This window comes from Pistacia vera, unplaced genomic scaffold (assembly GCF_008641045.1).
Source record: "Pistacia vera cultivar Batoury unplaced genomic scaffold, PisVer_v2 Contig101, whole genome shotgun sequence".
Taxonomy (NCBI): domain Eukaryota; kingdom Viridiplantae; phylum Streptophyta; class Magnoliopsida; order Sapindales; family Anacardiaceae; genus Pistacia; species Pistacia vera.
Genome location: NW_022195039.1, coordinates 399,616 through 424,463, shown reverse-complemented (window position 1 = coordinate 424,463; position 24,848 = coordinate 399,616). Strand labels below are relative to the sequence as shown.

Genomic DNA, 24,848 nt, shown 5'->3' with positions numbered 1-24,848 from the left:
GCAAAAGAAGGAATAAGAATTAAGAGGTGCTGGGTATGAGTTTGTTTTCAGGGGTTGAGGTGTGCAATAAAAGTTGTTAGGATTTGGAGTATGTATGAGTCTGGACAGGTGGCTGTCAAGTCTGTTACAGAAGGAATAACTTGCTTATAAATGGGAAAGAGAGTGGAGGGTTGGGATATAGTTTATTTTTGGAAATTGGGTGGGAGGTCCCCAGCTTCTCGAACTGCTGGGATTTATCAGTTTTCTAATTGCATTTGTGTTCTTTCATTCAGTAACTATTAATACAATCTGCCATTCACATACCTTTGCCTATTGCCTTGTGTATGTGTGTGTTGGTTGCTGTGAGTTTTTGTGTTATAGGAGGGTTCCAACAGATTGGTATCAGAGCAGGGAATGGTCAAGTCGAAGATGGAAGGTAGAATGGAAAACGTGGAAAAAGAGATGAAGGTTGTGCAGGAAGATATGAGTTCAGTAAAAACAGATGTGGGAAGTCTTAAGGGTACTTGATTGAGATGAGGGAATTGATGAGGTTGAGAGAGGAGAGGGATGAGAAACGAAACCATGAAGAAGTGAGACCTCACTCCAACGACGAGGAAACAGAATCCGAGAATGGCGAGAACCGGAACAAGAAACAAGTGGGGACAGTGGGAAGGAAGAAAAGAAAGGCCGGAAACTGGAATTACCAATTTTCAGTGGAGAAGATCCCTTTGGTGGACTTTCCGCGCCGATCGATACTTCACTCTAAACAAATTTGGATCATCAGAGATGGTGGAAGCCACGGCAGTCTGTATGGAGAGTAGAGCATTGAATTGGTACACAATGGATGGAAGGGAGAGAACCTTTCAAAACATGGGATGAGTTCAGAGGGTATTACCAATATAATTTTGTCATTTATCTTCTTTACAAGTTTTTGACCTTGCTTATAACAATCTCTTTGGAAACATACCAAGATGTTTCAATAATTTTACTGCCATGTTAACAATGAATTATACCACGCAACTTTTTTCCGTTGAGAAAGCGAATCATTTCTTTGTGACGAAAGGGAAAAGGGCTGAGTATAGCTCTATTCTTGATTGGGTAAGAATTATAGACCTTTTGAGAAATAATTTCTTTGGGAAGATTCCTATAAAAGTGACAAATCTTAAAACATTGTAAACATTAAATTTGTCGCATAATTTTCTTATTGGAAGAATTCCAAGAACTATTAGTGCCATGACTTCTATAGAATCTCTTGATTTCTCTAGAAACCAACTTTCTGGTGAAATCCCATCCAGTATTTCAAACCTGTCTTTTTTGAGTTACCTGAACGTAGCCAACAACAACCTCATGGGCAAGACTCCTTTGAGTACTCAGCTACTAAGTTTTGATGCATCTTATTTTGCTGGCAATAAACTTTATGGAGATCCACTTCCTAAGAAATGCACTACGATGACTGATTCAATGCCAAACCATGAAGAAAGAGGAGAAGATGGAGATGAACATGAAGTGAACTGATTTTATGTAAGCATGCCAATTGGATTTGTGGTGGGATTCTAGGGTGTAATTGGTCCTTTGGTTGTCAAAAGAAGATGGAGGTACTAGTATTGTCATTACTTAAATCATTTGGGAAGCAAACTTTACTTTGTAAGAAAGTGTTGCTAGATCCTTGATGTTATGAGCATGTTTGTGTGTGGTTTACGAGAGAAATAAATGTCGAAATAAGGATGCTGGTTCAGTCAAAAGTGTTTGTTCCATGTTGCACTTGATCTTCTTTTGCTGGAGTTTGTTAGGTTTTGTTGTTTGAGACTCAAAAGATATTTGTTGTCATGCTCTTCAATTTAATATATCTTCCGGCTAATGCCTTTACTTGGAGTCTGCAAAGGAATAGAATGACCCACTTCTTTTTTAAGACAATTTGATGCAATCCATGAGTAATAATAGTTCAAATCAAAACATTTTATTTGAACAAAATACTTTGATCTTAATAAACGAATAAACCTCAATGGTTGATTAACTCGTAACAGTGCAAATTCTGTAAGAAATTTTTGATATAAAACATAATATAATAACAGCAACACAATCAAGCTAACACTAGGAGGAAGAAAAGTACTTGTATCTCACACATAAACTGACAAATACATTGATTTATTGGTCACATTATATCTTTCCTTCAACAAATTGAATGGAATTGTTTTTGAAATTCGCTTTTCAAATCTCACAAGCCTATGTTGTTTTGATATATCTGGAAACCCACTAATGTTAAAAATTGGTCCTAATTGGATTGTTTGGGTTCTCGTGATTTAGGCCCTCGATTACCACCATGGCTTTCTTCGCAAAAGAATTTATATCTTCTGGATATATCAAATTCATCACTTTCTTTTAAACTCATAGAAGCTAAAAGTTTGATTGGAGAATTGGGGAATCTAAAAGTCCTAATTGGAGAATTGCCCGATTGGTAGAAGTATTTCAAAAGTTTGAAGATACTTGATTTAGGGAACAATAAACTCTTCAATCATTTCACCTTTGTTGAAATAAACTCTGTGGAACAAGACCAAGATGCGTTAATAATTTCAGTGCCATGGTGACAATGCAATATTCTGTGGCTACAGTTTTGACTTTGTTAGCCACTCTAAGGCTGAGTATTTTATCGAGGATGCTTGCCTTGTGATGAAAGGAAAAATGGCTTAATATAGCACTACTTTTAATTTGGTAAGAGTTATAGACCTTTCCAAAAACAATTTTTCCGGAGAGATTCCTATCGAAGTTATAAACCTTGAAGGATTTCAAACATTGAATTTGTCAGATAATTTTCTTCCTAGAAGAATTCCAAGAACCATTGGTGATATGATATCCATAAAATCCCTTGATTTCTTTGAACAATCATCTTTCAGGTGAAATCCACATCCAGTATTTCGAAATTGACTTTTTTGAGTCACATGAACATATCCAACAACAACATTATTGGGAGGATTCCTTTGAGCACTCAACTACAAATTTTGGATGCATCTTGTTTTGCTAGCAATGAACTCTATGGAGATCAACTTACTAGGAATTGCACCAAGCCTGATTCAGTGCCCAACCATGAAAAGGAGGAGAAGATGGCGATAACTACATGAAGTGAACTGGTTTTATATAAGCATGTTAATTGGATTTGTGGTGGGCTTTTGGGGTGTAATTAGTCCTTTACTTGTCAAACAAAACACAAAACAAAAATGTCAGGGAATATATATAATACTGAAGAGGATTTTACTTAAATCTTTAGAAAGTATAATAATAGTGAATGCATTTGTATAAAATTTCAGGAAATGCACCACTCTTAAGAATTTTGAGTTAGTACTATTTGTTCATTTCCAATACTTCAAGATATCAGAAGACTCAAAGTTCCTCTAGGGGGCAAATATTTTGAGTCATGTGGCTAGCTATAATGCTGATGAAAAGAAAAATAAATGGAAAGATGAAATTAAAAAAAAAAAAAAAACAGTTTATCAAGAAGATCTAGGTTGAGTTTGTGGAGCGATGAAACCTGACCTACTTGTTTAGCAACCAATCCAGTGACTCGATCCATATGTAGAACATAAAGCCCATTACTGCTTTCCAAAAGTTCTGCTACTTTTCTCGCTTGGAGGACTGATTTAACCTACTCTTCGAAGAGCACTGCAATTCATCATTAGCTTGGTTCATATATTTCAGGCATTGTCAAATCTTGAAATGCTTTATATTAAGCTTGAGTGCAAGAAAATACTTAATTAGCTTGAAAGGAATAAAGCGCTAGAACATACTTTTGTCGAAGAATTCACTGTTTGACCAGGTTAATAAGTAATCTGATATTAGAAACTCAATAAGCTGGATCCTACCACCCACAAAAACAAATTAGACAAAGCTATTTCGGATTACTAGATGATTGATAAATGGAAAGTTAAATAAATTTTTTGACTAGAAGTTGGTTTCTACTAGGTCATTCAATTTGGATTTGTGTTAGACCTCCCATACATAAGGTCTATAAATCCAAGGGCAAAAGAAGGAATAAGAATAAAGAGGTGCTGGGTATGAGTTTGTTTTCAGGGGTTGAGTTGTGCAATAAAAGTTGTTAGGATTTTGGAGTATGTTATGAGTCTGGACAGGTGGCTTTCAAGTCTGTTACAGAAGGGAATAACTTGCTTATAAATGGGAAAGAGAGTGGAGGGTTGGGATATAGTTTATTTTCTGGAAATTGGGTTGGAGGTCCCCAGCTTCTCGAACTGCTGGGATTTATCAGTTTTCTAATTGCATTTGTCTGTTCTTTCATTCAGTAACTATTAATACAATCTGCCATTCACATTACCTTTGCCTATTGCCTTGTGTGTGTGTGTGTTGGTTGCCGTGAGTTTCTGTGTTACAGGAGGGTTCCAACAATGTGCTATGAACTTGGCCATGAATAGTTGAGCTACCCAGCCTGCCCTATTGATTAAACTATACCCATGACTTTCACACTACTCTCTTAGGCATTACAGCTTCATTACAATGAAAAATGACAATTCCAGTGTCACAAGTCTTCAATTAAAAAAATGGGAGAACAAATGCTTGAAGAAAAGCTTTTTACAATGCCTAGCTGTCTGCTAATTCAGTAAAAGATATGGACCTTAATTTAGATATGGAATCTCACTCAATGGAATAATTTGATGAGAGATAGGATAGAAATATGCACTTGTGCATGCTGGGGAAAGCAACATCAAATGGACAAGAGAAAAGCAAGCTTTCTGCTACTACATAAATTCTTTGGGATACTGAGAATATGACACACTGTCCAATATAGGCTTCACTTGCTAGCTTGCGGATCAGGTGTTGAATACAGAATTGAGAATCGTCGTCAATATGAAGCGACTCTGAGTCAGCACCTTGAAAACAAAAACAGAGAAAATGGAAAAACTAAAATGTACATATTGGTAACATTCGCTGGAAAAATAGAAATCTTGCAACGATTTGATGCTCCTACTAATGAATGTCACTATAAGGTGATAAGAAAAAGAGTTCTTAAACCTTTAAACAACATATATCTGTAAAAAAATGTTAAAGAGTATTTTAAAGCACAGTCAAGTATCCCATCTTCTTTCAAGGGGGACACATTCTTTTAACTGAGTGCACAATTAAGCTGTTGACTATTCCTCTAATGACTTCTTTGCTCTTTCCCTCCGTTAATAGATTCCTCAATGATGCTTCAAGACAAAGACTTTAAATAGCATTAGGGTAGAATTAACTTCAAAGAAAATACATGTATATATATGTCAAAAAACATAAAGGAACACTTAATACCATGTACAATTGCGACCCTGTCAATGTGAATAGCAAGAAACTAGAGCATAGACTCAGCAAAATGCTATCAGTCAATAATAGAAGTTTAAACAAGGAAACCTTCGACACTCAACAAAACTGCATATCCTAACTACTCTGGGTCTAACAACCAATACCACAAGATATGTGATTTGAAAAGATGGTTTTTGTTCACTCATTAAAGAACAGAGCAAACTAATGGCTTCATTAAAATCTCTTTTGTGTACTCTTTTCTAATAGCCAAATTAATCTATCCAAGCCAAGGGTGCCAAACATATTTTTAAGATATTAAAAGTTGACTTCAATTTAACTGCAATATACTGATACAAGTTCTAATACTAATACAATTTACAGGTATCTCATGTCAACACCTCACCTAAAATGAAGTCCAAAGTTTGGTGAGACCAATTTGCAAAATTGCCCTCTTTTGCCTGCAAAAAAATAAGGCACCTGTGAATGCAATACGGCAGTGATGATGTAGAGCACATAGGAAAATTTCAGCAGGTTCCTCTAACCAAAGAAACAGTGTCGCAAAGCTCCACAAGAAAATCAACAGAGGCCTTAAGCTGCTCCACCTGATCTTCATAGCTCACCTCTGTATTTGTAACAAAAATTTACATCAAATAGGTTTATACTAAACACCATTCTTGCTCTTAAATACTCATGAAATCAGAAACATAATGTCAAAGAAATTCCCCACCAGCTATCAAGAAAGCAAAATCTAACTTGGTTACTCTAGAATGTCATACATTCCTCATTTTGACATTAAAATATAACAAATCAAAGAGTCGAAAAAGGTCATAAAATTGAATGTAGAACTATAATATTAGACTATCAAACTTGTAATATGTTATAAACTAACATTTCAATTTATCGTTCCAATGTAAATTAAAATTAGCAAAAAAATTAACTACATATTAAGTAAACGAACTTCAAAATAGAACTTCACTTTTACATAATATACCTGTAAAACGTCGTCGTTGATTGGAATAGCCTGTTCTTCTCCTCCTTTCCTTCAGTCTCAGCGCAAAATTAGCAAACATTTTAACAACAACAGCAACGGTAGTTGCTGATTATCATTAAAACAACAATAAGAGAATAAATAAAAATGAACTTGTCTGATAAATCTGCGGCGAAGAACGTCATTGAACCGACAATAAGAGGCATCTCCGTCGATCTTAGGGCTTAATTTCCCCAACCTATCAAAGAAATAGCACTTACAAGAAGCTGATTGCGGAAACAAATCGCAATGCGAAGAATCTAGATCCAAAATAAGACAATTAAATAGAAAAAAATCAATGAATTATTAAAACGGAAAAAAAATTCAGAACCTAACCTTCAGCTTCTCTTAGATCCTCTCTCAGCCTGAGAAGCTCTTGCTTCCGTTCCTTCATCTGAAATTTCAATAAAATTAGGATCTTTTTGGTAATGGTGATAACTGAATTCTAAAAGTTGATGGAGATTTAGAGAGACCTTCCGCTTCCAGCGAAGTGCATCGGATTCGGAAGAAGGCTGAGTGCTTTGATTCTGACTAAGGCAGAGCTTTGATCGGAAAGAGAAATTTGGACGCCGAGCTTAACCGATTTGTCGTTGGAAGCTGAAGATTTTGAATTTCTATTCATTTGCATTTCAGTTGTTGATATTTTTGTAAAGGGCGGTAGATAATGAATTTATCATAACATATGGCACAGCAACATTTTTATCTTTTCAAAGAATAAACGATATCGTTTTTGTTACTATATTTTTAAAACTTCACATATTAGAAGGTGTGGTTTAAATTATCAAATACGAAGTGAATAAATATATAACATGGAAAAGTTCCGAGCATAAACCCTAGAGTATTGGGTGGGCTAATACAATTAACATGACTGAAACCAAGCTTAATACAATTAATATGACTTAAACCGGGCATAAGACCAAACAAGCTTAAGCCCAAAATAATAAGACAGCCCTCAAATATAATAATACAATTAACTTGATAAAAATGAATTTGGATAGAATTCACTCTAAAAAACTAACTCAATAGAGAAGAGAATTCAATCACGTATATATACATCTTAACTACTTAGCAACTTAGCGATGTAAGACAATTATAACTTCAAACACTTAGCAATTATTTTTTTTTTTCTTTGTTGTCTCCTATAAAAACAAAATGATATCTTAGAAGATTAAGATTAAGATATATTTTGTCAAACAAAAAAATTGCTTGGCCTTGTTCTATCAGAGAAGACTCTTAACTTTCTAAGTCAATCAAAGAGGAAATTAAGAAAGCATTCATATGAGATTTTCTCCAGGTGATTTAACTATTGTTAAAAAATTATAAGTAACTAAACAAATTTTCTACTTTGAACAGATGATTCATATTATTAAAAAAACTCTATTGAATTAATTCATTTGACTTAAATAACATCTTTGGAGTTTTCAGGAACATAATTTTCTTTCTTGAGTAAATGATACTTTTAAAGTCAAGGATGACTAACATAATACTGAAAACAAAGATTGATTAAACAAATAACTAAATTAGATTTTTCAATTGACAAAAAAATTAAAGCGTTACATGGATAGCTAGCTGGCGATGTTGCACTTAGTACAATTTTTTTGTTTTGAAGCACATAATTATGATTACTTTAGTCTCTATAAACTCAATATATGTTTAAGTATAAATTAAGATTGAGAGACAATCCTAATTATAAGAAGATAAAAAAGAAAGGTCTATGTATGTTGTTTTTTCTAGAATAGCATAATCTTTCCCTTTCCAATGCTAGTTTCTTTCTTTCTACAATGAATTGTGTTCTCAAACAAAGTCTTTTATGTCAATCCTCGCATATTAAAATTCATTACTTGTTGTTATTGGGAGATAAGAAAGGAAAAACAATAAGATAAATTTAATAGTTTTAATTTAATATTTTTACAATAAACCGGTTAGTAAACCTGGTTTCGGTTAACTAGTTTTCATATTCTCCCAAACCGGTAATCAAATCAAAAATTCGGTTTTTTCATTTTCTTTCGAGCGAAACTGAGTCGATTTTTCTGATAACCAAAAATTCGATTCGGTTATCAGTTCCATTCGATTTTTGTACTTTTTTGAACACCCACGAGGGACCCATTTGATTATATATAATATAATAATAATTTGAAATGGTGAATTACAATTTATGCACCCTTAGTGATAACATCCACTTTGAGTAGTATTAATTTTGTGAGGACAATTACCACCACCTCCCCTAAGGTTTCTAGAAAATCAAAAGCACACCCCATCGTATTTTGAAAACACAATTACACAAGCATCTTGTCTTTGACCTCTCAGTTTGCAAAATTATCAGTCACCTCCCCTCTTGACTCTAGGTTATTGCACGATCAATGGAAAAAAAATTATAAAAATGATAAATATTCCAACATTCATCAAGGATTCTTACTTATGTTAAGACTGCAGTTGCAATATGCAAGCTACAACTCAGATGATTAAAGAAGGCAACGTTAGTATCAAAGCCTTTTTAAGTAATGTTAGTTGGAATGACTAAAACACACCGTTTTAGTATCTATTAGCAGATGGTCTTGAGTAGCCTAGGATTGATCTTACGGCTAGGAGCTTTGTAATATGTGTTTCTTTATGGTTAATTGAATAGTACATATGTAATATTGAAGTTAGTCATTTGGATTGCCAAACCAGCTTTAGATTGTAAGTATATAAACAATTGAAAGCATTCAGATGTAATTTTCACTTTTGAAGAGAATAATACGAGAAGAAGAGAAAGTTCCAGTTTATCATTTTCTTTCAATTAGCTTTGAGCTTTCTGCAATTGATTGCAGTGTGGTTGACTCTAGGTTATCAAATTGATAATTTGTCAGCTTATATGTAGAGCAAGCCAGAAAACGTATCCTCTACTTGCTTGAATGATTTTCATCGCAAACAAAATTAGACTGAGAGCTGAAGGTATTAATCTGTTGTTTGAAAGGCATGTATCTTATGAAAGTAAAATGTACTTCAAATAAAATATATGAGGTTTCATATAATGATTCTTGGAATGTGAACATTTTTTCATAATCCATGAAGAAAAGACAATCAAAGGCAAACAAGAGATGTTAAATGGTGAAGTCTGCGACGTCGTTTAAAGCCAAGCAAAAACGTTGTCGTTTTGTTCATTAAACACCAGTTGATCTCAGCCATTCAAATTAAACATGATCCGACGGCTCCAACACCTTCAGAGGTCAACGATATAAAAGGAGGCTTTTAGTCTTGGGTCAGTGCGCGTTTTAGGTTTTGTTTTCTCTCTGTAAAACACGAAAATAGCGTGGGTTAGGGTTTGTCATTCCGTTTGATTTTTTTTGTGTAATCTGTCAAGAGTCTTGATTAAGGGGTTAGAAATTCCTTCTAGTTGTGAGTACTCTGGTGAGCGTGCAGATTTACGGGTACAAAGGAAATCTAGGTGAATGTGTGATTGTGTTGTTGACAGTGAGTGAAGACGTTTGTAATCTGTATTGTTTGTGGTGATTAATCCAAGTGCAGCAAGCTCCATATTCTGGAGTTCAACGTGGATGTAACTTGTTCTACATAGAACAAGTGAACCACGGTAAATTGGTTGTGTATTGATTGATCTGTTTGTGTTTGGTTTGATCTTGAATTGGTGTTTATGTTTGCAAGATTAGGGTTGGTTTACAACAGTGGTATCAGAGCCAAAAGTTCTAAGGTGTATTTAGATTTAGAAATCGTTTAACTCTTGATGAATTTGAAAATTAGGGTTTGTCGGTTTTAGGGGTTTTTTTGATTTAAAGGTTCCTAGATCATTAGGACTTCAAATCTTGCTAAGTCTTGGGATTAATTCGTGAGATTAGGTCACAAACACAAGGGATCGACGAAAATCGGGCAAAATCAAAATTAGGGTTTTTGATTAGGATTTGGGGGTTTTCTTTCGAATTAGGGTTTCGAATCGTCCTGAATCTGCTTAAGGGTATCTAGGCTGGAAAACCAGTAACCGCCTTAAAAACTGTCTGGCAGTACTTGGCAATCTTTGGTATAACAAAGCCACGTACTCCTTAGACTATTCTACCCTGTCATTATAAGTATGATGAACACTACCACGCATGTAAAGATATCCCAGTATAATGGGAAGATGGATTTCAATACCTGGAAGAAGAAGATGAAGGCGCTTCTATCCCACAACAAGGTGGGAATAGCACTGGAGAAAGATGAAACCAAGTGGCCAGAAGAAAAGACAAAAAAGAAAGCAGAGATAGATGAAGAAGCATACAATCTGATAATCATGAATTTATCAGACAATGTTCTGCGAAAAGTGGATGGTCTTGACACATCAATAGAGCTCTAGGGTAAACTCAAAACTTTGTATGCATTGAACTCTGCTCCTAATTTAGCATTCTTGAAAGGTGCTCTGTTTTCTTATAAAATGAATGCCTCTAAGTCATTAGAAGAAAATTTAGATGAATTTCTAAAAATGATATTAGTGCTAAAAGGAACTGATCAAGAATTAGGTAATTCTAGTCTTGCAATGATTTTGTTGAATTCTCTACCTGATGAATATTTAGTAGTAAAGAATGTATTGCAGTACACTGGAACACTCCCTAGTGTAGACCTAATAAAGGCTGGCTTAAAATCTAGAGAACTTTAGTTGAAAATACAAAAGAGAAATGGGAATAATCTCTTTGTAAAAGGCAGACAAGAAACTGATCACTTAGGCAAAGAAAATGAAAAAAATGCCTAACAAAGTTTAGGTTTAAAGAATAGGAAGAAAAAGAAGTCTTACAATAACAAACCTAAATCAGAGACAAGAAAATGCTTCCACTGTAACAAGCCTGGACACATTAAAAAGAATTGTTATGATTGGATTAGGAAGCAAAAGCAAAACAGTACAGAGAGTAACTTAGCATCCTCTAGTAATAGCATTGAAATCACTGAAGCCCTTAATGTGTCTAGTTCTGAAGTTGCTAATGAATGGGTGCTAGACTCAGGATGTTCTTTTCATATGAGCCCAAACAAAACCTGGTTTCAAAACCTTATAACTGGTGAACCTGAAATAGTGTTTATGGGAAACAATAACTCATGCAGGGTTCAAGGGATAGGCAACATCACTCTTAGACTTAAAAGTGGCAGACTAATAATGTTAACCAGAGTTAGGTATATACCAGAGCTTAAGCGCAATCTAATCTCATTAGGCACACTAGATGAAGCTGGCTGTAGCTATAGGGCTGCAAATGGTTGCATTACTGTTTACAAGAATGATCAAATTCTGTTTGAAGGTGTTAAACGGCATGGTCTGTACATATTGTGTGGTCAACATCATCAGTTGAATGTTAATTCTGCTTTTATATCTACTAACATTTCAATTGCAGAGAAATGGCACCTAAGGATGGGCCATATAGGCCAAACTGGTATGAGCTACCTTAAACAACAAGGGTATTTTGGTAATGAAAATGTGTCAGATTTAGGATTCTGTGAAACCTGTGTCATGGGTAAATAACACAGGCTGAGCTTCCCAAAAGGAACTCACATGTCTGTGAATTGTTTAGAATACCTTCATACTGACTTATGGGATCCTGAAAGAGTCAAAACACATGGGGGGAATAGTTATTTTTTAGCCATAGTGGATGATTTTAGTAGGAAGGTGTGAGTTTACCTTCTTAGGACCAAAGATGAGGCACTAAGTAAGTTTAAGAGTTGGAAGACCTTAGTAGAAAACCAACTGGAGAAAAAGGTGAAAGCACTCAGAACCGACAATGGTCTGGAGTTTTATAATGCTGAGTTTGATGCATACTGTAGAGACCACAGGATTATGAGACATAGGACAGTTAGGAGAACACCCCAGCAAAACGGAGTTGTTGAGAGGATGAACAGGACACTATTAGAGAAGGTTAGGTGTCTCCTTTTCACAGCTGGACTACTTAAGTCCTTTTGGGGGGAGGCCCACTGCTGCCTATTTAGTAAATATAACTTCCTCTAGTGCAACTAGTTTCATATGCCCTAAAGAAAAATGGACAGAAAGAAAACCCTCACTTAGCCACCTAAGAGTATTTGGCTGTGCAGCCTATGCACACACAGTAGATGGAAAATTAGAACCAAGGTCCCTAAGATGTGTGTTTTTGGGGTATCAAGAAAGGACCAAGGGATATAGGCTGTGGGAGAGAGAAACTTTAGGGGTTAAGGTCATCATCAATAGAGATGTTGTTTTTAACGAATGTGTGTTCCCTTGCAGGGTTACTAACATCAATGCAGGTACATCAAGCCACCACGTGGAGACTCCACAACAAATAGACAGTACCCAGTTTAAGGTGGAGTCAACAAGGCAACAGGAGCTTGAGACCAACACTGATGAACCAGAATATGAACCTGAGCACACTACAACTAATACTGAACTTGATGGTGAAGATGAGAATGAGGAAAACATTGACAATGCCCAACAGATGATCTGGCACAGTACCAACTAGCCAAAGACAGAACAATGAGGGAAATAAGACCACCAGCAAGGTTCAGTTATGCAGACCTCATCTACACAGCCCTGCTGGCTGGTGTAGAGATCCAGAGGACAAAACCTGACTCCTATGAACAGGCCATAAACTCAAAAGACAGAAAAAATTGGCTCACTGCCATGAATGAGGAGATGGACTCCCTAAGGCAAAACAAAACCTGGATTCTGGTCCCAAAACCCAAAGATGTCAAGCTGGTGGACTGCAAGTGGCTGTACAAGCTAAAGGAGGACATCAACAAAACTGATCCACCAAGGTATAAGGTCAGGTTAGTAGCCAAAGGCTACACCCAGCGAGCAGGTATAGACTTTATTGAAATTTTTTTACCTGTTGTTAAATTCAAAACTATAAGATTGATGTTATCTATAGTAGCCCATTATGACTTTGAGTTAGAGCAGTTAGATGTAAAAACTGCATTTTTGCATGGAGAATTAGAAGAACAGAATTATATGAGTCAACCCATGGGGTTTAGGGACAAACAATTTCCTGATCATGTATGTTTGCTGCATAAATCTTTGTACGGACTTAAACAGTCACCTAGGTAGTGGTACAAGAGATTTGACTCTTTTATAGTAGGTATAGGATTTACTAGAAGTGAGCATGATAATTGTTTCTATTTTGCACATGTGGATACAAATCCTGTATATTTGTTATTATACGTTGATGACATGCTATTAATTAGTAAATCTAAGGTCTAGATTGAGGATTTGAAAGGAAAATTGCATGCTGAATTTGACATGAAGGATTTGGGCTGTGCTAAGAAAATTTTAGGTATGCTAATAGAAAGAAACAGGAATAATTGCAGTCTAAAACTGCACCAGATGCCTTATCTGCAAAAACTTGTGTTAAAGTTTGGAATGAGTGACTCTAAATGTGCCTAAATGCCCCTAGCTAGTCACTTCATCCTGAGTAAAGCCCAAAGTCCTAAAACAGAACCTGAAAGACTAAAAATGGAATCCATACCATATGCAAATGCTATTAGTTCTGTTATGTATTCTATGATCAGTACAAGACCTGATTTATCATATTCAATATCACTCCTAAGTAGATTCATGTCAAATCCTGGATGTGATCATTGGAATGCTTTGAAATGGCTGTGAATGTTGGTCTAAATTTCTGTAAAAGAAACTCCTTACTTAATCTGGTTGGGTATGTAGATTATGACTTTGCAGGTGATAGAGACTCTCGGAAATCCACCACAGCATACCAGTTTACTTTTGGAGGTAATTGCATCAGTTGGAAGTCCCAATTACAGCCACTAGTAGCACTGTCCACAACTGAAGCGGAATATGTGGCTATAACCGATGCATTCAAAGAAGCCATATGGCTTCAAGGATTCCTGAGAGAGGCCAAGCTGCTGGATGGAACTATGACTGTCTATTCAGACAGTCAGAGTGCCATTCATCTGGGAAAGAACCCTGTGTACCATGAGAGAACCAAACATGTTGACGTGAGGTATCATTTTGTGAGGGATATGATTTCCAAAAGAGAAGTGAACCTGCTGAAGATCCCAACCGAGAACAACCCAGCAGACATGGGAACCAGGGTTGTAACACTTGCAAAGTTCAAGCACTGCTTGAACTTACTGCATGTGGGATAACTTGTTTGAACCATGAAGGAATATGGAAATTGCTTGCTGCATAAAGAAAATACTGCTAGAAGAGACAGCCACAGACTTCAAGGTGGAGATTGTTAAATGGTGAAGTTTGCGACGTCATTTAAAGCCAAGCAAAAACGCTGTCGTTTTGTTCATTAAACTCCAGTTGATCTCAACCATTCAAATTAAACATGATCCGATAGCTCCAACACCTTTAGAGGTCAACGATATAAAAGGAGGCTTTTATTCTTGGGTCAGTGTGCGTTTTAGGTTTTTGTTTTCTCTCTGTAAAACACGAAAATAGCTTGGGTTAGGGTTTGTCATTCCATTTGATTTTCTTTGTGTAATCTGTCAAGAGTCTTGATTGAGGGGTTAGAAATTCCTTCTGGTTGTGAGTACTCTGGTGAGCATGTAGATTTACGGGTACAAGGGAAATCTGGGTGAATGCGTGATTGTGTTGTTGACATTGAGTGAAGACATTTGTAATCTATATTGTTTGTGGTGATTAATCCAAGTGCAGTGAGCTTCATATTCTGGAGTTCAACGTGGATGTAACTTGTTCTACATAGAACAAGCGAACCATGGTAAATTGGTTGTGTATTGATTGATCTGTTTGTGTTTGGTTTGATCTTGAATTGGTGTTTAGGTTTGCAAGATTAGGGTTGGTTTACAACAAGAGAAAAATAAATTTAAGTTTTAGGCAAATTTTTAGTTTAAGAATTTGTAATTAAGAATAATTATTATTTTTTTCTATTGTGAGATGTATTAGGAAAAAAGAATTGATTTATTATAATGATTCTTAGAATGTAGACATTTTTTATAATTGACGAGAAAAGACAATCAAAGGCAAACAAGAGAAAAATAAATTTAAGTTTTAGGCAAATTTTTAGTTTAAGAATTTGTAATTAAGAATAATTATTATTTTTTTCTATTGTGAGATGTATTAGGAAAAAAGAATTGATTTATTATAATGATTCTTAGAATGTAGACATTTTTTATAATTGACGAGAAAAGACAATCAAAGGCAAACAAGTGAAAAATAAATTTAAGTTTTAGGCAAATTTTTAGTTTAAGAATTTGTAATTAAGAATAATTGTTTTCTTTTTCTATTGTGAGATGTATTAGGAAAAGAAGAATTAATTTATGATTTTATTTTAGTTAAAATAGGAGAATAGTTTAAATTAGAAGAGTTTTATTAAGAATAAGAATAGGAATATGAATCCTGATAGAATAAGAATGTCATATTATAGCTATTAATAAAGAAGTTAAAATAAGTAAATGACAATTCTCTCTCGAGTCTCGCCTTTGAATCTCTCATCAGTCATCACTCATCAGTAGACCTCACCTGACTCATTCATTCTCTCAACTCTCAATCTCTCATCCGTGAGCCGTGATCCCATTTCTAGTCCCACCGTCGCCGGTCGCCCTCACTCATTGTCGTCAGCTCGTCATCTCCTCTCTCTCTCTGTCGCAAGACTCGCGACTCTCCTCCCCACCATTGCAGTCGCAGATTGGTGAGTTGGGTTTCAAGATTTGTTTTTATTATATCCATCTTTGTTCCAAAAATGCTGCAGCTTATTTGATGCTTAATTGACCTCTGTGATCATGGTGTACTGTTGTTGGGTAGAATATCTTTCACAAGATTTGTATATTTAGGGTGAAATCTCTGTCACGAACTATAATCAGCCAAAAGAAAAACCAGCAAAGTAAGAATATATTAAAAACTCAGACTTAGAGCTTTGTAATTGGTGGGTAATTTAATAGAATGGTTGAAAAGTAACTGCATGTATTGATATTGTCTGTCTATATGAACAATAAATGTTGAGGATTGTGCTTAGTGAATTGCAGGTACTGTTTTTAGAGTAATAGCTATCCTTGTAAATATGGTTTTGAAATGAAGCTGTTTTCACAGGTAGTAGCTTTGTAGCTATAATGAACTAATTGTCTAATATGATGCGTATAAGACTGAATGCTTGGTAAAATGTTACTGTAACTAGAAAATATTTGGGTTGACTTTTACCCAGTCAGTATTTGATTTCCTAACACATGTTAGATGAACTTATTTGCATTATTCATTTCAAAGAGTGGTGTTTTCAAGAAAACTCTGTCATTATATGTTGCAATTCAGGATGCCATGTAAAACTTCCTTTACGTCGTTCCCCTTGAACTTAATTTTGGAAAGTTTGAGAAATTTCTGTCTTCAAGCTCTATGCAAAGAAATCAAAGATAAAACTAATACACATTTTGAAACCAATGCATTTTTGATAAGGCATAGGTAGTATTACTAGGGTGAACTGCTAGAAGAATTAGTTGTTATAAGCAATGAACCAATGAGACTGCATTATTAAGAGTGTTATGTTTTGTTTGTGGAAGCTGATGTCTAGGTAAGGGATCGCATTGGAAATAAGTGGGCATGGAAATGACACACGCACATTGTCATAGAATAACATCACTTTACAAAGTTTGCTCAGTGTAACTCAAATATGACTTTGAAAAGAGGGCTTCATCTTTCTTCTATTCAGTTTAACGGCTGAATTTTTATTTGATGCTTTACCTCGTGCTTGCTTTGTATGACTTGTAGAAGTTTGATCAAGGGTTTCATCATAGCTGTTTAATTTGTATGTCTTCAATAATTACTTATTTGACTATGTATCTGGTAGTGGTGCATTCATAAAGAAAAACCTGCAAAGTAAGAATATATTAAAAACTCAGACTCAGAGCTTTGTAATTGGTGGGTATTTTAATAGAATGGTTGAAAAGTAACTGCATGTATTGATATTGTCTGTCTGTAAAAAAATTTCTGGTTTAACATAGACGTCATAATCGCCTTATCTTTTATATACAAGTAATGAAAAATTTCTGGTTTAACTGACCATTGTCTTTGTCAGTAAGTACCAATGGTCTTCTGTTAACACAAACTTAGTTTTATACCAGTCCTAATTAACTGAAATCCTTTATACAAGTAATGAAAATATTAATGTATAATCTATGATAAAACTTGATGGAATTTCCAGTTTTTTACTAAAACTTGAGTAAATGCATCTGCTGATTTTTAATGCAATCCTTTCTTTACATGAAAAAGGGTTCTCATTTTACACAACATACCTCACATGCTCAAATTATTATCACTGCTCTCTACCATAGAATAATTCATCATTTAAGGTCAACCCCATGTCTTATTTTTTTTTTTTTATAAATAAAAAAAGTTTATTTGGCAGAGAAAGAAGATCCAATAAGGTCTTAAAGGTATTGAGGTGTCTTGGCATTGAAAGGGAAGTGAAGATCATTTGAGGAGTGGTTGAGAAACTCTGAAGTTCCAAGTAAAGATTAGTTTTGTGACACTATGAGGAATTAAAACTTGATTCACTTTAATTTATTTATTATTGAAGAGGAAATGTGACTGATGGTGGTTGTGAAGTCACCTACCATTGAACTAAATAACTTATCTCACTGTTTATGCATTGTTTTTCTCACATAACTTGAAAAGGTTTGATAATTTTATTTTGGTTATGGTATCCTTTATGTTTGTTTCTTTATTTTATTATATTATCCTTTGAGTATGTGTGAGAGACCTAATATATTAATATTATTGTAACATCACCCAATTAATCTAATATATATAATTTGTAATTGATATGGTTAACATGAGAGCAAGTGATGATGCTTCTAGGGTAATGCTACCTCCTTCTAATTCTACTATTCCTACAACTAGTTCTAGAAATAAACATAAAACATCAGAAGTTTGAAATTATTTTGAGACATATGTTGATGAGAATAAGAATGAGAGGGCTAGGTGTAAGGCATGCAATAAATCTTATGCATATGGTAGTGCCACACATGAGACTAAAAATTTGAAGCGTCATATTGGAAATTGTCCAAAACATGCTAACCATGATGTAGGGCAATTATTGATTGATCATGATCATAGATTGCAAAGTAGAAAATTAGTCAAGAGACTTATCTTGAATATATGGCCTTATCAATTATTCAACATAATTATCTATATTCATATGTGGAGAATCAAGGAACAAGGAGAGTCTTTTCGTATGTATGTAAGGAGCTTATGCATTATTCTAGGAACACCGCTAAGGCGGATTGCTTAAAAATATATGAAAGGATGAAGAAAAAAATTAAGCTTGAATTAGGGAGGCTTACTAGTAGAATATCCTTAACTTCTGATGTTTAGACTTCTGGTATAACTGAGAGATATATTTCTTTGACAGCTCGTTATATAGATGAGGATCGGGAGTTACAAAGTAAAATACTGAACTTTTGTCATATTCCTCCTCCACACTCAGGGGTTGTTTTGGCAGATAATATTATGAATTTCTTGCAAAAGTGGGGAATTGAAAAGAAAGTTTTCTCAATTACTAATGATAGGATGGAGGATATCTTAATGAACCAGCTTTGCATGCAGAATGCTTTGTTATGTAGAGGTGAATTTTTCCATGTGCGATGTTCTGCACATATCTTGAATCTTATTGTTCAAGAAGGGTTAAAAGCTACTAGTGTCGCTTTAAATAAGATTCGAGATAGTGTGAAATATATTAAAGCAACTGAGGCTAGAAGAATCAAGTTTGGAGAAGTTGCTGTACAAATGGGAGTGAAAAGCTCAATGGGGTTGAGATTGGATGTTTCCACTAGATGGAATTCGACATTTTTAATGCTTGAAACGACGTTAATATATCGTCCTGTGTTTGTGGCTTTATCAACAATAGATCTTAGTTATAAATTTTGTCCATCAAATGACGAATAGGATAGGGGGCAAGAATATGCAAGTTCTTGAAACCATTTTATGATATTACGACTTTATTCTTGGGTTCTAAATATCCTACAGCAAACTTGTACCTAAAATGTGTGTGGGAAATTCAATTGCGTTTAATTGAAGAGAGGATGAGTGAGGATGAAGTTGTTAGGAGCATGGTGGAACAAATGATCCCAAAATTTACAGAATATTAGGATTCTTATAGTTTTGTGTTGACGATTGCAACTATTCTTGACCCACGTCTCAAGTTTTAGTTTGTGGAGTATGCTTTCAACAAAGTTTATGATTCAACTACTGCCACACAGAAGTTGGAGGTTGTTAAGAATAACTTGCAAAAGCTTTTTCAAGCTTACGAGGCTCAATGTTCTAAAGAAGTTCTTGCCTCACCTTTAGTTGTTTCTCCTACAAGTGATCCTACTCTTAGTAGGCGTGTAGGTCATTCTTCTGTAAGTCACTATATTTTTTAGTTTTTATATTCTTATGATAAATAATTTATATTCTTATGATAAATAAAGTATTGTTTGTTATTTAATTTTAACTTTTGACACATAATTGTTTAAATGATGCAGGATTTTGACAACTATGAGAGTGTTTTCATTTCCACTAAGAAATCCGAATTAGATCTTTATTTGGAAGAGATGAGGTTTGATCGCGTCAACTATCAGAATTTGGATATCCTCGATCATTGGAAGAACAATCGTAATCATTATCCGATACTTGCCATGATGGCTCGTGATATCATGGTAATACCAATAACATCCATTGCCTTGGAGATTGCTTTTAGTATTGGCAGTAAAGTGCTCAACAAATATCGAAGCTCACTTCGACCAAAAATGCAGAACCTTTGATATACACTCGAACTTAGCTATATGGATATGAGTTTACAGGTAACATGTTAACATAATATTTTATATATTTAGATTTATTAATATTTGTAGTTGATCATTGTTTTGTAGATGATGAGGTGAATGATGATTCGGATGATGATCTTGATGTGCCATTAACTAATCTCGGGACTGTGGAATCAAGAGACTCTATCACCCCCATTGTGGGATGAACATTTGCTACCCTAAGAATTTTTTTGTTGAATATTGGATTATGTATTTGTTTATTCTATCACCCCCACTGTGGGATGTCCTAAGAATGTTTTTTGTTGAATATTGGATTATGTATTTGTTTATTTTAGTTGGTATTTATAGTTTATTGACTTATTTTGTTTGTTTATGTGTAATTGTGTATTAGTGATTATGTATTTGTTTATTTTGATTGGTATTTGTAGTTTTGTATTATATGTTATTGACTTATTGTGTTTGTTTATGTGTTACTTGTTTATTTTGGTTCCTATTTGTTTATATTCTAAATTGAATTGAATTTAGAGTAGTTGCTTTAGGGGGTGTAAATGTAAAAAATTAAAACTGTAGAAATTTTGGGGGTATAATTATCATAATTAAAAACTATTAGGGGTGAAACGAAAAAACTAAAACCTGGAGAGAGAAAAATGGGTACCCGCGGGTCCACCTGTACCCGCATAGGGCAGGATACGGGTCTAATATTTTGGACCCGTATACTTTGACCTGTATTGGACCTATACCCGTGTGGCCTATATCCATGATAACTCGACTAGTACCTGACCCACCCACCCGTTTTGTCAAGTTTAATAATGGCCATAGGAGCAAGAAAAGAGGAAAGATGAACGGTAAAACCAAGGAAAAACCAAAAAGTGTTTCTTCTATAATAAAACAGGTCATTTAAAAAGGATTTGCTATGCCTGCCTGAAAGAAACATAAACAAGAGATCACCGAAAGCAAGCTAGCAACCTCTAGTTCTAAAATTGAAGAATCTGAAGTGTTAACTGTGTCCAAAACTGCTCAGCCAAATATTAAGATTCCAAAGATTTTAAAATTTAAACCACACAAATACTGACAAAGAAAACATGATTTTTAAATCTTTTTCGCGCATTGTTCATGTGCATTGCTCAGGCGCACTATAAAACACACTTTGGAAGAAGCACATGCCCGCTACAGTACTTCACTTAAGCTACAGTACTTTAACTCTACAGTGTTACTTGAAGCTGGAACTGAAATTTTACAAAATCTAGAAAATTTGTAAGAGTCACACGGATTGCCAGCGTGGACTCATTTTTGTATAAAAACATTTCAAGAATCATTTGTAAGCTGAGCTGAAAGATTAATAAAAGAAATCAGTTCTGGAAGTATCCAATTTTCTCTCAAAGAAATCAGTCACACATTGCCAAAACCGCACAGCCAAAGATAAGATTTCAAACATTTTAAACCACACAAATACTGACAAAGAAAACAAGATTTTTAAATCTTTTTCGCGCATTGTTCATGTGCATTGCCCAGGCGCACTAGAAAACACACTTTGGAAGAAACACATGCCAGCTACAGTACTTCACTTAAGCTACAGTACTTAATGCTACAGTGTTACTTGAAGCTGGAACTGAAATTTTACAAAATCTGGAAAATTTGTAAGAGTCACACGGATTGCCAGCGTGGACTCTTTTTTGTATAAAAACATTTCAAGAATCATTTGTAAGCTAAGCTGAAAGATTAATAACAGAAATCAGTTCTGGAAGTATCCAATTTTCTCTCAAAGTCCTTGTTTGTTTCCTTAGAAATTTTCTGCATTTTTGTATAACGCTACAGCTTTGCGACTTTCTGCTCCGAGGACTTTCACATCTCACAAAAAATGGAAAGAAGAATCTATGAAGCAGCGGTAGAGGGGAATATAATTTCCTTGCTTAACTTGCTTCAAGAGGATGCTCTAATTCTTGATAGAATTACTGTGAGCTGTTACGGAGAGACACCTTTGCACATAGCTTGCATGCTTGGTCATGCAGAATTTGTGCAGGAAATTCTGGGTCGTAAGCCTGAGCTTGCTGGAAAGCTTGATTCCCGTAAATCATCACCACTTCACTTAGCAGCTTCAAAAGGGTACTTAGATATAGTTAAAAAATTGGTATCGGTTAATCCTGAAATGTGCCTTGCTTGTGATCGTGACGGAAAAAACCCAGTACATATTGCAGTCATCAAGGGTCATGTTAGTGTCTTAAAAGAGTTGGTTAAATTGAGACCTGATGCGGCTCGAACGTCGATGGAACGAGGTGAAACAACTTTACATGCCTGCGTGAGATTTGACCAGTTGGAGGCAATGAAATTCTTGATGGAGCAAATGAGTGATCATGAGTTTGTGAATTCTAAGGATGATGATGGCAACACTATATTGCATCTGGCGGTGGCAGATAAACAAGTGGAGGTATGTATGAAGAGTAGGACTAAATTATTAATTAATTAATGTTTTTCGCTTATATTTATCTACGTAAATTGGCCAGCGTTAGAATTAGATTTTCTCCTTAGGTGCGCCAAATAAGCTAAGCACACATAAGAAACTTTAAGACTGAGCCAGGAAAGACAACAGCCCCACCAAGCACATGCACAAGTAGGGGTGAGCAGGCTCGGCTCAAATCTTAGGAATTGGAGTCGGAACTGCACAATATCGATTCTTGAGATTTAGGAATCAAAACCTGCACTGTAATTGGAACATGTTCGGTAGGTTTCAGTTCTGGGTACTCTGGTTCCGATCAACCTGAAATTTTTGCTCACCCTTATTGATGAGTACTTCGTACCATCATGAAAACTCTCTTACATAGAACATCAATGTGAAAGGCTAATTATATATGTGTGTGTGTGTGTGTGTGTGTGTGTGTGAGGGTATGTATGTATATAATGCTTTTGGATTTGTTGATGCAAATAAATTTGTTCCGTGTCCCATAATATATATACTAAGCAACGATTTAATGTGCAGGTCATACAATTTTTGACTACTAATAATGCAATAGAAGTGAATGCTCTGAATAAAGGTGGCTTTACAGCTTTGGATATTTTAAAACAAAGCAGAAGAGATTTGAAAGATTATGAAATTGTGGAGTTGCTTAGGCGTGACGGAGCTATTTCTGTAGAAGACATTGTCGTATCAACGCATGAACTTGGCTCCAAACAAACTAGAACCTTAACATCTCATGGCAAAAATCAAATTAATATGTTGCGCCCTCAAGGTAACCGTACAGAAAAGTCCGTTGAGAAGAAAGATGATTGGTTGAAAGAAATGAATAATGCCTTGATGGTGGTAGCATCACTGATAGCTACTGTAACATTTCAAGCTGGTCTGAACCCTCCTGGTGGTGTATGGCAAGACAGTAAACGAGTCCAAGATGGTGGCGCCCCCACATCTGGACCATATCACGAGGCAGGGGAGTCAATAATGGCTGATACATCATTACTTTACTATTCTAATTTGTTTAATTTGTTTTTCACTTCCAATACCATAGGGTTTGTTGCGTCTCTTTGCATCATTTTACTACTCGTGAGTGGTTTGCCATTTTGCAAACGCAAGTTGTTTACGTGGATTTTGATGGTGATCCTGTGGGTTGCGATTTCGGCATTAACACTTGCTTATCTCTTCTCTCTAATTTTTATTACAGGTCAGAATGAACCGGTCATTGGGGACGTATCTGCTATAGTGGTGGTATTATTTGGATGGATGGGTGTGATGGGGATTCTTCTTCTGAGTCACACCATTCGTCTTGTAAAAAAGATAATAGTCTATTTCATTAAATTAACAAAAGCACGGAGGGATACTAATGGTTCAAATGCTGATGAACAATGTCACAGTGTCTAATATCTACAACATTAATATTTAATGTGTAGAAGTTATGTTTTTGAGAGACTGAATGTACTTTTATGATAATTTTACATATTTTATTTTTCTAGGTATGTGAAGTATTTATGTTTCGTGCATGTAACAAAAGTGAAGATCTTGTTGAGTAATGGTGATGTAACAAAAGTGTTAGTTTTCAAAGGCTTTACTGTCAATCGAATAGGCTGTCAGGTCCGCTACCAATTATACCTTCAATGATGGCAATCTTTCAAATAATAATTTCTTCGGATCTACTTCTTTAATTTTGTGTTTAGGTTTAATTTTGTGTTTCTCATGCTTAAAGATAATTTATCTGGAGAAATACCCGATTGTTGAATGAATTTGAGATTGTTTCACTGGTAACATTCCAACCTCCATGGGAAATTTGAGTTTCCTGTACTCACTTCGCAAAAATAAATTATCTGGAATAATATCTCTGTCATTTAAAAATTTAAAAAGGTTAAGAGGTTGTTGACATAAGCCAAAGTGAGTTTGTTGGAAAAGTTCCAGCATGGATCTGAGAAAGATTTTAGAGAATGATAATTCTTAACCTCCATTCGAATAAGTTTTACGGTGTTTTACCAATGGAGCTTTGTCAGCAGTCTTCTCTGCAGATCTTAGTCCTTGCTTATAACAAACTCTTTGGACCAATACTAATATGTTTCAATAATTTCAGTGCCATGGTCATGAAGAATGCTACAGGAAATGTTTTCGAATTTAGTGGCAGTTATATGCAATGTGCCAGCGGCTGGTTTGATGGTGTGCAAGCCTGTCTGTGACACCTCCAAACCCAACCCAGTCGACTGCAACGTGCTGTTCGGCTCTGGCGCATGCAGATATGCAATATGAACCCTTAATACCATGTACAATTGCAACCCTGTCAATGTGAAAAGCAAGAAACTAGAGCATAGACTCAGCAAAATGCTATCAGTTAACAATAGAAGTTTAAAAAAAGACACCTTTAACACTCAACAGAACTGCATATCCTAACTACTCTGGGTCTTAACA

General features: G+C 35.2%; 2 protein-coding genes and 1 pseudogene across 2 annotated transcripts; 2 read left to right on the top strand and 1 right to left on the bottom strand.

Moving 5' to 3' along the window:
• Positions 1 to 2,762: 2,762 nt before the first annotated feature.
• LOC116109486 lies at positions 2,763 to 7,342 on the bottom strand (annotated as a pseudogene).
• Positions 7,343 to 10,397: 3,055 nt separating this feature from the next.
• On the top strand, positions 10,398 to 12,723 carry LOC116109392. Its single transcript, XM_031395638.1, has 4 exons — positions 10,398 to 10,584; positions 10,669 to 10,846; positions 11,132 to 11,695; positions 12,492 to 12,723. Exons 1-4 carry the CDS (start codon positions 10,398 to 10,400, stop codon positions 12,721 to 12,723), a joined length of 1,161 nt encoding a protein of 386 aa, XP_031251498.1.
• Positions 12,724 to 21,314: 8,591 nt separating this feature from the next.
• LOC116112800 (ankyrin repeat-containing protein ITN1-like) lies at positions 21,315 to 23,891 on the top strand. Its single transcript, XM_031398942.1, has 3 exons — positions 21,315 to 21,332; positions 21,813 to 22,400; positions 22,950 to 23,891. Exons 2-3 carry the CDS (start codon positions 21,834 to 21,836, stop codon positions 23,820 to 23,822), a joined length of 1,440 nt encoding a protein of 479 aa, XP_031254802.1. The 5' UTR covers positions 21,315 to 21,332; positions 21,813 to 21,833; the 3' UTR covers positions 23,823 to 23,891.
• Positions 23,892 to 24,848: the final 957 nt, after the last annotated feature.

What these genes read in the sequence shown, in the direction of transcription:
- LOC116109392 (XM_031395638.1), top strand. Translation starts at nt 10,398, where the DNA reads ATGGATTTCAATACCTGGAAGAAGAAGATGAAGGCGCTTCTATCCCAC. An exon ending in GTAGTAAAGAATGTATTGCA is followed by an intron (nt 10,847 to 11,131) that starts GTACACTGGAAC and finishes TGATTGGATTAG; the next exon opens with GAAGCAAAAGCAAAACAGTA. An exon ending in AGCTACCTTAAACAACAAGG is followed by an intron (nt 11,696 to 12,491) that starts GTATTTTGGTAA and finishes GTTCCCTTGCAG; the next exon opens with GGTTACTAACATCAATGCAG.
- LOC116112800 (XM_031398942.1), top strand. Translation starts at nt 21,834, where the DNA reads ATGGAAAGAAGAATCTATGAAGCAGCGGTAGAGGGGAATATAATTTCC. An exon ending in TGGCAGATAAACAAGTGGAG is followed by an intron (nt 22,401 to 22,949) that starts GTATGTATGAAG and finishes TTTAATGTGCAG; the next exon opens with GTCATACAATTTTTGACTAC.